Source organism: Cloeon dipterum, chromosome 3 (assembly GCF_949628265.1).
Source record: "Cloeon dipterum chromosome 3, ieCloDipt1.1, whole genome shotgun sequence".
In the NCBI taxonomy this organism is placed as follows: Eukaryota; Metazoa; Arthropoda; class Insecta; order Ephemeroptera; family Baetidae; genus Cloeon; species Cloeon dipterum.
In genome coordinates, this window is record NC_088788.1 from 15,369,288 (window position 1) to 15,385,234 (window position 15,947).

Below are 15,947 nucleotides of genomic sequence, written 5' to 3' on the forward strand. Positions count from 1 at the left end.
TTTTGTCGGAGAATATAACGATAAAATGTGTAACGTTCTGGTAAAGAAATTGATCTATTGCGTTTAAATACGGAATTCAGAGTACGCAAGGCTACATGAGTACGTATAAGCAAAGGATATACAAAATTAAACTGCTCTCCTTCTGAGTGCAGAAGCGAGTATTCACAGGAAATTCGGTGCGTGTCCTCTTTGAGTGGTTGGCTGCGCGTCTAATGCAAATCTCGCACAAACACTCTCGACTCCTGTCTCGCTTCGAGATATGCTGCTCTGCGCTACGCGGAGGTTGCGCCGGTTGTCTACCAGCCGCTCAATAAACAATTCCGTAAATAGCGAAAAATAAATCAAATTTCCGACGGCGGCGCCGTTTCTGATCATTTCGCCTGCTTAATAAATTGAATTTTCGTGCTGCATGCAAATTAATTAAATCAGCAGCCATTAGCGGTGGTACCGAGAAAGAAACTCGATTCTGGCCCGAAACTTGGTTCAATTCAAGTCGTGCACTCTGGAACTTCTTGCTTTCAGCTTCCAACAACAGTCGCGAGATTGAATTTCATTTCTGCCGACGTCACGAGGCTGATGAGAAAATGGGGTTGCCACATGGTGAGAGGAATGCTTGGCCCGGATGCCGCTGCTTTTGTTTTCCGGCACTTTTCAGTTGAATCGGCAACCCTAGAAAATTCACCTCTCCACCTGCTGTCAGCGGCAGACGATGCCGAAAATGAAATTGCGTCCGGGAAAACATTTGTTTCGACAGCTTTTTGACAGTTGGCGTAATTCCTGGCGGGACAAGCGGGTGCAGAATAAAAGACGGGCCAGTCGGTGTCAGGAACAATTGTCTATCAGGTTTTTTCGACAGATCATTTTTTCCGAAAAAAAATGCAAGAAAATATCTGGTTTTGTCAGACAATGGGAAGGCATGTGTAAAACCATGGCCGTTTTAGGTTCAAGCTTTCAAGTGAGTACGAATCATGAGTTTTTAAGAGGAACTTATGTTGATATAAATATAAAAAACTGAAAAATTTTCAAAAAGATTTAGTTCATTTTTCAATGGCTTAACTCTTCGAAATCGATTATTTGTCGTATTAATCAGAAAAGAAACCAAGAGCCGATTTCACTTAAATGGTCTTAGGAAAATTATTAACGTTTATATTTATGTCGATTATATATCTAAAAATCGATTAATAAACATAGTTAAGACACTGATTAAACGGTTTTGGATGGATGCCTAAAATGCAGGTCTCATGTTAGCCAAAGGATACTAAATTTCAAGAATACCTTTTTTCTATAAACATCACGGGACGAATGTCTGGCGTTTCAATGCAGTCCTCGGTGCGGAGGCAAGTGGCCCTTGAGTGGGCCTGGTCCCTGTGTGGCCTGGTGCGCCCATGTTATTCGTTCGCGGTGTTATTGGGACCCGGGTTTCAGCGCGCCCTTCCCGGTCCTCGGACAGGGATAAAAAACACGGTTGGAAAAATCTCTGTAGTTTTCTTTTAATTTCAATGCCAGAACACCATGGTTTTCAAATTAAAACCATCAATACAAATTTAAATGAAAAATGGCGTTTTTTTGGAAGGAGGGGGGGCTAAAAATAGTGTTTTTACCAATTTTGCGACCCATTTGTCTGGCGGGTGTCTCCCTTTGCGCTCATTGTATTGAACAGCCTTGTTGTCAAGCACGTGAAAGCTGAGCTGCTCCCTTTTTCTCTCTGCTGTGTCCTGATCCCGTGCCTTTCCTCCCGGCAATAACTGGAGCACACACACACACACAGCCTTTGCCCCGCGCGCGCTAATCCGCTGCTTTTCCACGAACCACCCATCACGACCCATACAACGCCGAACAGAGTGTATTTATTCACCGCACCGCTGTGCAAATAAGCACGTGCCCAGTGCAATAGCGCTGGGCACAGCAGCTGCGGTGCCATTGGATCCACGCTCCATTATTTGCCCCTTCTTTGAACTCTGATTGCGTCACGCCGCGTTACCTCTGCTCGCGGATTTCGATCATTGCATTTGCTTGCGGGTTTCATTTCTATAGCGGTGAAATTGTTTAAATATGAATGATGAAGCTATTTTAAGCTTCATTAACAGGTGATTGTGCATTTCAAAGCTAACATAATTCAAATAATCTCCTATTGAATTGATAGAATATTTCAGGGCTGGAAAATCAGCATCAAGCAATTTTATTTTGTTTTAAAGCTATTTTAAGCATTACCCAATTTGACACTGTCTAATTTTCTTCCCAATCCATTTAAATGCTTAAGAATTTTTTATTTGTAAATTGTGGTTTTCATTTTTCTAGCAAATATGTGTAAGTTTAATTGTTTGATAGAAGCCAATGAATGTAGAAGCACGCGAGGTGTTGTAATAACTGTCAGAAGAAACGAAATAAATGCAGTTTCATTAGTGTGAAGCGAGCTGTTTATTTTTCATTTATTTTCTTCAGACAATTTAATTTTATATTTTAAAGTTTATAAAATAAAAACTTTGTATGCGGCAATAGAAATTTTAAATTTTAAATAGAAAACTAAATTTCTGGTGGGAATGAAATATTTTATTCCTATGTTTAACACCATAAATATTTTTTAATTAAAACCTGTCCCAGATAAATTGGCCTGAATATCCAATTAATTCCCAGTCCCATCAAAATTACTTCTTGTGGGTGGTTATCTTCATTATCCGTAGAAAAACACTGCTTTTTTCCATTTCCCTGCAATTTTAGCAAACCCTGAACAGAGCTGATCGTTCCAATTTTTTGTTAACTCGCGTCTGCGGCTTTCAATTAATTGCGCTAGAATCTAGTTTTGCACGGCGAGTCGTGCACTAGCCAGCCTGCAATGGCGAGCTTGTGGTGTGAGAGCTAACACGTACGGTTGGATGCACGCAGCACTAACAGCAGGGCAGTGCCCAAGGACTCGGTGGGATCACCGTCACTTGATGTTGCCAGTTATTACTTCAACATCTACTCGCTGGACGACATGAAGAAGGTGCGCTACGCCGTCTCCATGTTCAGCGAACTGTTCGGCATGTCACGCTTTGACCAGGACAGCATCATCCGCTTCACGCTGACCGTGCGCAAGAACTACCGCCGCGTGCCCTACCACAACTGGGCGCACGGCTTCTCCGTCGCCAACTCCATGTTCTCCATTATCAAGCACTCAAAGACCATCTTTAAGCCCAACGAGGTAAGTGCACCACTTATGTCTTTAACCCATGATCAAGGGGGAGTGTTGGGTCCCAAAGCGTTATTTCTCGATTTATACAATCACAAAGTGGTAGAAAAGTCTAAAAAATTGTAGCCTCTCTGTCTAAAATTATTCTTTAAGTGGAACTTTAAATTTCTTCTCACGGCAGCCGTAATAATTGTCATATAATCAAGAAATTTTCAGATAATTCAGATAATAACTCCAAGCCCTAACCCACCCCCTCCGCTTGTACAGCTAGAATTGTAAAAAAATGAAAATTTGTGCAGAGAGAGTAATAACAAATCTTGTTAATTTTATGAACATAATTTTCTTTTTATCAATATATTACTGTTAAGATATAAATTTCCATGCACCTTCCTTCCTTCCTTGAATAACCTCGAATCTATTTTCATAAATTTTCTTGCGTGTGCATTTCTTCCAATATTTGTTTGTTGAATTTATTTAAGATGTTGCCTCAATTACCCTGATACAACCAAGATGTCTTACCTCATGGTTCAAATCTGACAATTAATTTCAAAATGGCAACAGTCGTAAAAATATGAGTTGGTTTAGCCCCGCCCAATTATTCATTTTCTACTCCATCAACGATGTTTTTACTTTCCACCATCCATAAAAATAGCTTCTTGTTTATCCAAAAGTGTCAACTTTTTCGCTTTTTATATTTCGTGTCAGAGACAGAACGGTGCTTTATTTTGGCGACTAAAAGCATCCCTCTGGTTACGAAACATTTTCCTCTCCGCCCTTCCAGTCTAGAGAATTTATTTTCCGCCCGATCAAGTGTCAGCCCTTTTTAAGCAAGAGGAAATGGTTATTTTTATTTTGACAGTGCCTCGCGCTGTACATCGGCTCGCTATGCCACGACCTCGACCACAGGGGCAAGAACAACAAATTCATGCTGGACACCGAGTCTCCGCTGGCCAGCATTTACAGCACTAGCACCATGGAGCACCACCACTTCAACCAAACCATCACCATACTGCAACAGGTGGGCCCTTGTTCACTTCTGAATTACCGTAAAGAGTACTTGGCATTTATTTCAACAGATAGCGCAAATTTTATGACGTTAGTTGTGACGGTAAAAAAATCCTCAGACAAAAAACAGTGGATATTTAAAATCTTTTTTAAGTGGAGAAACAAGAGTGAAATTTTTACATCAAATATATGCTTTTCTTGCTCTCTTTTGTGTCACATCGAATTGGGTTTCTCCTCATATATATCGGAAATTTTAATAAACAAACATAAAAGACTTCTTTTTGCGTGATTGACTACGCCGAATTTTACGAGACAGCAATATTGCACGGCTGACAGAGCGCAAATATTTGCAGGAGGGCCATAACATTTTCAGCAAGCTTAGCAGCGAGGAGTACAAGCAGGTGCTGTCCAACATCAAGCACTGCATCCTAGCAACCGACCTGGCTCTCTTTTTCCCTAACAAGGCTCGACTGGCAAAAATCGTTGAGGACGACCAATTTTCCTGGACCAATCCCGAGCACAGGTTTTTACATTTGTCAATAATATAATTGCCGCCAGATGAAATGGCGTGCTCGCCCACCCACCCAGATTTGGCAAATTGACTCAGTCTGAGAGAAATCTTTGCCTCTAGGGCGTTGAAATATGAAAGCAGCAATTTTGCTGTGAGTTTTAAAATAAATCACTGTGTATTTTTATTTTTACAAAGTGAGTGGAAGTTTGTCTCTAGAGCTCGATGTTTAGTTTTTTTTTAAATTAATTGCCCGGTAGATGTTTCAAAGTAATGGAATTTAAATGAGCATAAATCATGGTATTTCAAGCAATTTAGGTCCATATCAAAGTCAAATATTTTTGCAATTCTCAAGAGCAAATTTTCACTAGAGGTTGGTTACATTCCCCCCAATTTGATGAAAAAATCGTAGTCCTTATTCTACTCCTTTGAACGCTTGTCATAAATTTTCGTTCTGAAGTTTTTGAATCAACACTGGAATTTAAAGTAAATTGCTTTGTCGTGACGCAAAACGTAGTTCAGAACAGTGGTAAACATTTTAAACAAATCGTTTTTGCCAAGTTGTTTGCATTTCTTTGCTATATATGGGGTGGGTGAGGCAGAAACTCCACCTTTGCCGCCTTATATCCGCATCGTGCCACAAACACAACTTTTTGTGTGTTTAGGTTGTTGCTCGAGGCAATCACAATGACAGCAAGCGACCTCTCCGCCAGTGCCAAGCCCTGGGAGCTGCAAGTAAAAACCGTAAAAGTGATTTTCGAGGAGTTCTACGAGCAGGTAAATCAATCGAGAGCGATTGCGCACTTGAGAAGAGTTCTCTCTCTTTTCTGGTGCGCGCAAACTTTGTCTCTCACTAATGGACCTGATTCATATGGAAATTGAGCAGTTTTCCAGCGGAAACTGAGTGGGTGAGCGCGGTTGCAAAGTGGCCTTTTCTTTTTTCCGTCTAGCTCGCCAAAAGGGAAAACTTTGTCGCTCTTAAAGCGCCATTTCAGCGCAGCCGTCTACGGCAAGTTTCAAATTTAATTACCGGGCTGCAGCTTGTTGCTGAAAGCCAGTTTAGTCAGGGGTAAACAGCGCTGCGTTTTCCTCTTATTTGCTCGGGCAGACATAATTGGCCTTGGTTAAACTGCTTATTTTCCCGAGACATGCTGTAGCATATGCATCGACAGGATTCTCTCGTCATTTTCAGGTTAAATCCTACATTTTTATAATGCCAGGGGCTTAAACAAATTTCTCTGCTAGTTTTCTTTTTTTCAGAAAATTAACGTCCAGTATTTCTTATTCTGGAAAGGATTTGAACCTACAGAAGTGAAATTGAATAATTAATTTCCTAAAGTGTTAAGATTTTATTTATTTAACTTTACCTTTAGAAAAGAAACAACAATTTTATGCTCAAGAAATTTAGCGTTATCATTTAGACACTACTAAATTTGATTTCAGTTGAAATTCCTTGGACGATACAATTTTCATTTTCATCACAAATTTCATGTTGTAAATTAAGAAAATATTATCAGATTGTTACACTGAAAATAAGAAAACTTAATTTAAACTGGAAAATTATGACGTGCTTCTGCCCTCATCGGCATTTGCATAATTAAGTTTTTCATCTTTAAATTTTACATTATTTAAATTTTTATTAAACCTTCCCATATCTGTGAATTTCTTAAATGAAATAAACCTGGCCACCGTGTGTTTGTGATTGTCTGGCTTTAATGCATGTTCCAAAACAATTAGGGTGACGCGGAAAAAGCCGCAGGCCGCAATCCCATTCCCATGATGGACAGGGAACAACCGGACCAGCAGGCCGCCTCTCAGGTTTGCACCATCGATGTTCCTCCAGCATGAAGAAGAGCCGCATAATCTTTCTGAGTGTCTTTCGCTATCTCTACTTCTCTCTGTCCAAACTTAGTGTGTGCTGCAAATCACGATTGCGGAGCTGCGCATTTTTGTCTTCATTTTAATTTGAACCTCTTGTTGATCATTCCAACAGAAAGGGCGTGATGAATTTTTTCTCTTAAAATCCAATTACTATTTTAATTTTCGGAATTTTTCGGATTGCGTTTATATCCAGAGTAAATTTTGTTCTGAATTTGACTCAGTGTTAATGATTTTTCAAAAAAAAAAATCCTTTCTGTTGGCGCGTGTCTGACTTTTAACATTGCCCTGCTGTGACTAACCACCCTGCTCCTGCCATCTCTTCACCTGGGCGTGCTCACTTGTTCCAGGGTGATCAAGAAAAAATGGCCGGCCGCGTGCCAATTCCTTTGATGGATCGCGACAAAGAATCTGAGTTGGCCGAGATGCAGGTGAAAATGCACTCACCATATATACATTTTACATTTTGAGGTTCACCTAACATCCAGACATCCCGTCTCTCATACATTCATATACATATATATTAAAACATTAACACGGATTGGTTACCACCGGGTGGTCAGTGGATTAATTTTGTTCTTGTTGGCCGGCGGTTGTTATTGCGGAAAAGTGCATACTATTTTTGTTTGCTTAACCACGGCGGTGACTAATTTTGATCATTCGCGGCACGCACGCCAGTTTATAACCTTCTGCCAGCTCTTCTTCTCGCATGTATATTTTTCTCGCACTTTCTGCAATTTGCATGCAAAATTGTCCTGCCACTTGACTAATCTCGTGTCGTCGATCCAAGCAGCTGCAATTCCTGTTTTATGGCGTTAAAATAGGTTTTTCTATTCCCCATTCCCTGATTTGCAAGGTGAGTGCGTAAACGAGTGTGATTAGCAAGCCAAAAATTGAGTAAAAAGGAAAATAAACCATAGGGGGTGAATTTAATTATTTTTTTGGTTGATCTAAAACCAAAATATCCTGACTGAAAAAGTAAAGGAGTCCTCAATTTTTTTGAAAATTTACTTTACTTGTAGAATTTAAGGTAAATTTAATGAATAAAAAGTGCAAAATGGAAAAAATGAAATTTTACAAATTTAAATTCCTCTGTGAACTCAATGAATCCTTTCATGACATGGCATAAATTATAGTTTCAAACTGAGTAATAGTTTAATGAGGCTAGACTGAAGTAATTGCGAGCTAAAAGTTAATCACATGAACTAGAAGTTTGTCTCTGCGTAACACAGTCACATCAGTCTTCATCTTCAAAGCAGCAGCAGCAGCAGCAAAGTTTACAACTCAATTATTCATGCTGCAACAAAATTGCAAAAAGGGAATGGAAAAGGCACTTCCATTAAGGGGGAAATAGAGAAAAATTGCATCCGCTTGGCGTTGACGGGAAAAAATAATCTCGCCTGCCTGTAAATCCCGGTGCGAGAAGCCGACGTTTTTTCTAATTAGCAACTCTCATTTTCAGGTTGGCTTCATCAACGGCATTTGCATTCCATGCTACTCGCTGCTTTATAAGCTGATGCCAGAGACCAAGCCGTTATTGGATCAGTGCAAGGCCAACCTGGCCCGCTGGGAGCAACTCAACGAGCAGCAGAAAAAGCTGCGCGAAAATAAAGCTACTCCATCGTGAACGGCAGGCTCTTCAACCCCCTCCCTGCCTGCTCATTGCGCCCGCCGCAAATAGTTGAGAGCTGCAGCAAAATAATGCAAAAATACAACATGTTTGTCTACTTTCTCACACCGACCGATGATAAAAATTTGAGACGAAACTACGCTTAATGTCCATAAATGTGATCGTGATCCTGATAATATATTTAATAATAACTGCTGAATGTCTAATTTCGTGGAAATATGTACTATTATATAATTATACATTGTGCATTTATCGAGAAAGGGAAGGAGGTTAATATGAAATAAATAGTTAGGACGACGGATGAAATCAACAAGTTGTTCGACCACACTCTTCACTACTGGATTTTGTGACAAAACCAAATAAATGTTATGATGAAATATTTTGACTTGTTGCATCTCTTTCATTTGCGTGCATCTGTTGCATCAAATGTCAATTAATCAGTTGATTGTTTCGAGTGTGTCGTTGTATAAGAGCTGTAATTAAGTATTAAAATCTGGGTTCAGAAGCGCAAAAAAATTTCGCAGATGAAAACAAATTAGAAAAAATTTTCACTTCAGTGTGTCTTATTTTTTGGTATTTGGTCTGAAATGGAGAGGAGATAATCATTTCAAATTCAATAGGAAAAATTCAAAATGGAATGATAAATTTTCCAAATAGATCAAATCATTACTGGCCGTACAATCTTGAAAAATAAATCATATTCCGTGTCTAGATATTTAATTTTCCTATTAGTCATCTTACACATAATGTTACCAGTGCGCAATTGTGTAGTCTTTTATTCCATGATTTTCTTGTCGAGTAGTAAAATTGGAATTTTAGCTACTATTCCATCTTTTTGACATGGTACAATTAAAAATTAAAAACGATGAAAAGCTATTTTAATAAAATTTAAGAGCAAATCAACGCAATGCATAAGAAACGCAGCTCTCGTCTAGAGGTGCACCCTCTCGGCGAGTCTTCCACAACTGGGTGGCGGCACCTCCGTGTGTTGGGGCGCCAACCCCGAGCGATCGGTGAACCCGGTGCGGCCGGCAGCCCCATCCAGCTACCCAGCCAGCGCTGAGTGCAACCTGTTACACGTGCGAATGGAGCAACAATAATGGCCTCGCGATAATGCACACGCGTCGAGCAGGGTTGACCCCTTATTTTGTCGAGGCTGTTAGGAGAGGAAGTTGAGTTTCAGCACAGCTTAATTGGGTTTGACCATGAGAGTGTTGAATTTTTCGGCTAATATAGAATAGACGCTGGAAGAGAGGCCAGTTTCTGCTTTGATTAAATAAAGTCGAGCGAATTGAAGATATCCTCCTTTGCCGTGTCGCACATAAAATTACACTCGGGCATTTCTTCGCAAGTTTCAAACTCCTTAGCTGCTTATTGATAAAAGCAAATCAAATTTTCTTTGTTTAGGATTCCTTTTCTCTGAGAGTGCTTGCAAAAATGTGAATTTATTTTTTGTTTAGGCTTTAGCGCAGAGACATAGAAATGTTTTCTAACTAAAATAATTTCTCTAAAGGTCTCAGCCGCGAGATTTAAGGCGGCGGCTGACTTTGCCGAATTTTTTCCCCGACTACGGCTGGCCATTTTCCTCGGCAACTGGCGCAGCTGACTATGTTTTAGACGTAAAGTCTGATAGTGCTTGAAGGGCCGAAAGACATTTTTTGTCCTGACCGTTTTAATTTTTTTACCCTTTTTCACCGGCGGCTGGCGTGGCTGGCGCAGCTTTTTGTTAGCCAGATTCACGGAGGCTATGACGGCTGCCCACGTGACCCAAAATTTTCCGGCTGGCGCGTTCCAGCGCGGCTGGCTGAGACCTCTAGATTTCGCGACAAATAATTCGATAAAAATTGAATTTTTGTCAAAAAGAGTAGAAAATGGCTAATTGGATACAGTTTAAATTTAATAAACAAGCTATGTACACGATAATTTTTGTGAGGAAAATTGTCAACTATTTTGTAGAACTATAAAAATTGCAAATTATCTTTAAAACTGAGCCTTCCGATATAAAACAAATCTATAGCAAACCCTTTATATTGGAAAAATCTTTTCCTCTCCTTTATTCAAAGCCATAGCAGCTTTTGGTCGGTCATCTAATCAGGCTTACCAGAGCTCGGCCCTTATTCGAACACGTAAGCATCTGCATCCCTTCCGGGTGAGCCTTATTATTGCAAAGCCAGAAATAGCCCGTAGACCTGGGTGGCATGGTTCACCACCCGGGATTATTTGCCTTACTCTGAAAAGTCAAACAGCAACTTCTAGGCGGAATTTGTAGAAGGCCGTCTGCAAAAAAGGTTTTGCGTTTGCAACTCGTATCTAAATAAGAGTATGCGCCACATTGAAGTTTTAAAAATCTATGGCTGATGCAAAGCATTAAAGACAAAAATATGAAATTTTTTAATAGAGAAAGATTTTAAAATATATCTCAATGTCATTGACTATTAAAATTAAATTGGAAAAAATACATTGGGTTTCAAATTATTTTTATCATGGTTCTGCGGAACTTTGTCCCATTTTATTCGATTTAATAAGCTTTTCATAGAAAGATATGTAGTAATTTAAAAATAAAATGTTTTTTTGCTCTTTTTTATCCCTGTCTACTCGGACCGGGAAGGGCGCGCACTGCACAAGCACGAATGCTGAAACCCGGGTCCCAATAACACCGCGAACTCATCTAGCAATATTTTGTATTAAGACATCCAAAAAACAAAACAGATATGAAACAGCAAATTGCAAGTCCAAACAAACGTAGAAAGAGATAATGAAGCCTTTACAAATTCTAAAACAGACGACTTCCTTAAGTTGTCTGTGCTGACGAAAAAGTAAATATTTTGAAATGTCAGAAAGCAAGCGTGCTCAAATTGCTTTTGTCGCCCAAGTGAAACTACTTATTCAATGGCGTGTCGTGCACACAAGAGCAACTCTTCAACTTTTCGCGAGTGAGCTCAGGCAATTTCAACTTTGATAGCATCATTAAGACGATGGGCTCATTTTTCCGGCGAGATTATTATGCCGTAACACACGGCCAGCTATAAATCTTCAAAACTTTATCTGCTTCTTTTGGCCTGCAGGTGCGGCAAAAATTGGCCCGCGCGTTCCGCAAAGCTTGGGCGTCTTTCTCCATGTCGAATACAATTTTTTCCTCAAGGAAATCCGTTTTCTTAAATACGTGATTCCGATTATTCCCCCTCTGAAATTTAATAGAGTCTACAACTCAATATACCCTTTGCTAAATTGTATATCATCGAGACGTGGGTTTGCTGTTATTTGTTTATGATTTTTTGTTGCGAAACATGCAAGAGCCAAACATGCGTTAATTTAAAACATACATTATTGGCTCATCCTAAATCAATAAAAATAAAACCAACTTTCGACAAAATATTTTCCCCCGATTTATTTCTTTCTTTGAAATTTCAACATCAAAGCTCAATCATTCAATTTATTTTGGGTGGGTTATAATTGTTTGGTTTATAATTGGACCATAAAATAAAATATTGAAATCACAACGAACTTTGCATTTAATATGTACAGTATATTGACTTATATGAAAATAAACAAATATAATAATAATAAGAAATAAGAATAATTTTTTCTAATGAAATATACAAAATAGAATAATTTTTTTAATTTGTTTCCTCAAGGTTTCAGGATTATTTGAATAATTGTCTGATATTTGGGAACCATGAACCCTTACAGAAAGTCTAAATTTTAGCCAAATTTACTCAATACTAAAAATCGTAGAAAAATCATCTGAACAAGGCAAAAACTGCCTACAAAATCGCTATTTTCTTTCTTAATAAGTTTAGTATGTGCGCTGCTTAGTTAAGACTTCTAAATAAATGTTTATCATTACTGATATTTATATTTTTTATAATTCTGTTTTATTATCCTGTTGGTGAGATTTCCATGCTTTGAATTTATTTTATTTAAAAATGCGCCAAAGTAGCTCAAAGATGTTGTGAAATTGGAATTCCAAGCATTAGCAATATAGCCGTAACTCTAGGAGCAAAAAAGACGCACGAGGCTGGTTTAATTAAAACAAACTGAGCTCAGTTGGCTTCGAATCATATTTCCTACTCTTCGCATGACACAATGCTGTGCATTCGTTGCTCGTGGAAGAGTTATTAAAGCAATTATAACGCGCGCGCAGGAGAGAAGCGGCAAGAGTATAAATAAAGTCGCGCGTTTGCATGCCGGCACTCGTCTGCAATTAGCAATATAAATCAGCACTTGTTCTAGTTCTTCTGGCGAGCTGCTTCGTTCGTTCGTTCGTCAGTCATGAGCACAGTGGCACATTCATCAAGCCTGTCCTCAGGTGGGTGCCTTGTAATTAGACGCACGGAAGCGTGCGTGCCGATTTATATTCGGAATTGTGCTCCCTGCTCGTAATTCGAAGCTCGCTCACGTTGCTCTACTCGGCAATTATTGATGCTCGTTCACTTTTCAGGATTAGCGCTGCTGCTCATCCTCGTCGTCGTTTCCACAGCTCGAGGTATCACTCTTTTTCCCTTTTTTCCTTATTTCATGCTCACTTGACGCCGCAGATAATGATCCGGAGGGAGAACGTGAGCTTGTCAGGGGTTTTGTTACAAACACACGTGTGCCACCGGATCATCTTTCCGCCCAGCCACCACCGTAATTATAGTTGTATTTGAGGGAAAAAACAGCTTGGCCGGGTTTGCCATTCATGGCTGCTGCGTCCACCAGTGCATTGTGAGGTTAATGCCAATTCGGGATCGAGGCCAAAGTTGCGTTGCCGCTCCAGTGGCCTTGTTTGCAAACTCGATTTGTGCTGCATTGTCGGGGATACTTTTCACCGCTTCTCGACGGTCACACAAAATCACATTCAAGGTCTGGGCTCCAATTTTACGGATATAATTTTTTCTGGAGTCTTTTAAGCAAAAATTTGGTTTAAATCTAAATTAATCTGTTGATTTGTCTCTGAAATACAATTTACTATTGTTACACTCCATGTTTCTTAATTTGTTATTTTTTTTAACTTATAGCATATAGTATTCAAAAAATTTCTAGTTGAATCTTTCAGTTGAATATGAATGTATTATTAAGCTGATCACACTCTCTTCCAAATGTGTTGATCCCCAGCAAGAAATTGGATATCTGCGTATTCAACAGTCTACTTCAAAATTATTTCTTTTGCGGTCACCTGTTTGGATATCTTTCAGACAGAAATTTTCTTGCTGGAATTTTTGCTTCATTTTCACAATTTTTTCTTTTGGATGTATATTTGATAAAAGAATTAGAATCTCTGGAATTAACCCATTATTCATCGACATACCTGCTGAGGTCAACCAAAATTGGAAACGACCTTTTTGCAAACAGACACACGAGACAGGACTGACAATAAGTTTCAAAATTCAATCTGATAAGAAAGTTGAGATCTCGATCAGAAAGGTTTTATCATTATCTTCATCATCATCATGTCCACAAAATCACCCTTACAAATAACATGGATCTCAAGGGAGCCCAGTTCTGTGAAAGACTCTTTTCTTCTTTTCAAACGCTAGACTTTTGCATGCTGAAAAGGTGGAAACCAGCAAGTAGCGCAATGGATTGCTCTCACTTGCTTCAAAAATTCGAATAGACTGAATACGTTTTGAGTCAAACGTATAAGGAACCCACACCCCTAAAACGTTTCATCAGATTTTTAATTGGTAACAATAAGTAGTGAAAAAATGTAGTTTACAGCTTCATAAATTATTTTGTTTCAATACGGAAAATTCGTCTGATTTGTCATGATAGCTTTGTCAGAGGTGCAAAGGTAGGAAAACATTTTAGTTTAGGACATTACGATTTTTTATTAAGGATAATTATATCACACCAAAAAGTTTATTTTGAGCCTCATAAGTAAGCTAAATCCTTATATGATAATAAATCAGTATCTTTTAACTCCCTTGACAGGTTTGGTGTTGTACCAGGACAGTTGTCCAGATGCCAACAACGATGAACTAGTCATCCTGTGGAACTGGAAAAACTGCTCCTCGTTTTTCAAGTGCGCCTTCTCCGGCGTCGGCAGTGGCATGGTGCCCGTCGAGCTCAGATGCCCCTTGGGACTGACCTTCGACCCTGAAATAGGCGTATGCGGTTGGCGGGTGGAGTCAAATCAACAACCTTGCCACCCCATCTACTACAAAACCAACCCAGGAGTCGTGCATTGATCTAAACAAAGGAGCGAAAATAATTCAAAATTTGTTTTGATCTCAATGTTATTTATTGCTTTTTGTGACTTGTTTGTTATGAATAATAAAGGAGAGAGCGTCAATATAAGTCAAACACAGAAATTTATTTTCCAGGAATAAACTTGCCTCTATTCGAAATTGACGAGACGCGGAGACAGCTTGATTGGGTCGTAGTTTGTAAACACGCCAAAAAATACAATCGATTGCCACCGAATCGAGGGGAGCCAAACGCGTCACTTTTGCGTCAGCTACTCGAAATACACGCGAATCCAATATCATAGCTGCTGCTTGCGAAAAGATTTCTCGTCTCGGCAGATATATGCTTACATTGAAAATGCGTGCGAGAGCAGGGTGTTGCGCAAATCGAACTCGCAGGCAAACCCGCACACATACGCACGTACGTCATCGCACGGGATGTCATTCGATCTGTGCATATCTCATTTACTTCGTCATTATACTCTGGCTCTGCACTTGCAGCACCAGATTGCGAGTGAGCTGCCCCAGTTCAAGCACCACTGCAGACACACATTTGTATGTGTTTGCGTGCCTCTTCTGCGTCAATAATACAAACTAGCGCACTCGCAAACAAGGATTAGCGAAACAAACACTGAAATGGTGCGCGTCAATAATTTTTCGTGCGTTCTTGCTTTTTTAGAGTTGCGATCTTATCTTTGATCGATTATCAGTTTCAATGTCAAACTGGGGGATTCTCATTTGATGAAGGAATGCGAGAATATCCTGAAATATGAAAGATGACACAATTTTAATTATGTAACCTTTCTTTGACAAAAAAAAAATTATTAGCTTGAAAAACACCCGGTCTTTCAACAATCAACACAAATAGTCTTTTCTTCTTTTTATAAGGATTAGTTGAACAACGATCTAATTTTTAAGATCTTTCATTAATTACTGGACGTCAGACGAGAGTTATTGTTGATTCGTTTGAACAGGAATGAAATAGGAATAATTACAAAATCCTTCAAGATGTTAAATAGGAAAACAAAATCTCTGAGAGTAATATAACATTTTTACAGGACTGTATACGGCCAGGAAATGTAAATACAGTTTAAAAATGTAAACGGGGATGAGAAAGACTAAAAATAAAATTTATTCAACAAACAATGTCTCTCTCTATCTCTCTATAAAATTGTTGAGTTAATATTTCAATTTCCTGGCCATGCAATTTTGGAAAAGTAAATTTTTCCGTCTGGAGATTTTATCTTCTTTTTATTAAAAATCTTAAAAGGCTTCTACTCTTCAAATTCCCTTTGGATTTAAATTTGAACAAGAAAAAATTGGTTTAACAATCCGATATGTGTTAAATGAGTGATTATTGACATGGGTTGTTTCTAGGTTAGCATCCTTTAACTCAAAATATTTATTTGGACCGATTAGATTACCAAAATTGAGATTTCACCGTAAATTTGGCCTATTCTGATGGGAAAGTAACCGACGTTTAAAAAATTCCCACACAAAAAGAAAAGAAAAATTGCTATAACCTTTCGTCAGTTTCGTATTCCATATAAGTCGTATACTTACTGTCAAACTAAGCCAATTATCAGATTA

The 15,947-nt window shown here is 38.9% G+C and overlaps 1 protein-coding gene across 10 annotated transcripts in view; it reads left to right on the forward strand.

The window, feature by feature from the left end:
* The window catches only part of LOC135938572 (probable 3',5'-cyclic phosphodiesterase pde-5), a 49,779-nt gene extending 41,204 nt beyond the window's left edge, over window positions 1-8,575 (forward strand). For 7 of the 10 annotated variants that reach the window (XM_065482278.1, XM_065482282.1, XM_065482284.1 and 4 more), the window contains 7 exons: window positions 2,884-3,181; window positions 4,029-4,187; window positions 4,528-4,697; window positions 5,348-5,459; window positions 6,420-6,500; window positions 6,911-6,991; window positions 8,023-8,575. In XM_065482278.1, coding sequence (XP_065338350.1) covers window positions 2,884-3,181; window positions 4,029-4,187; window positions 4,528-4,697; window positions 5,348-5,459; window positions 6,420-6,500; window positions 6,911-6,991; window positions 8,023-8,187 — 1,066 coding nt within the window. In that variant the 3' untranslated portion in view covers window positions 8,188-8,575. The remainder of the gene's footprint in view (window positions 1-2,883; window positions 3,182-4,028; window positions 4,188-4,527; window positions 4,698-5,347; window positions 5,460-6,419; window positions 6,501-6,910; window positions 6,992-8,022) is intronic. The other 3 variants (XM_065482279.1, XM_065482281.1, XM_065482280.1) reach the window with 3 other exon arrangements.
* Window positions 8,576-15,947: the final 7,372 nt, after the last annotated feature.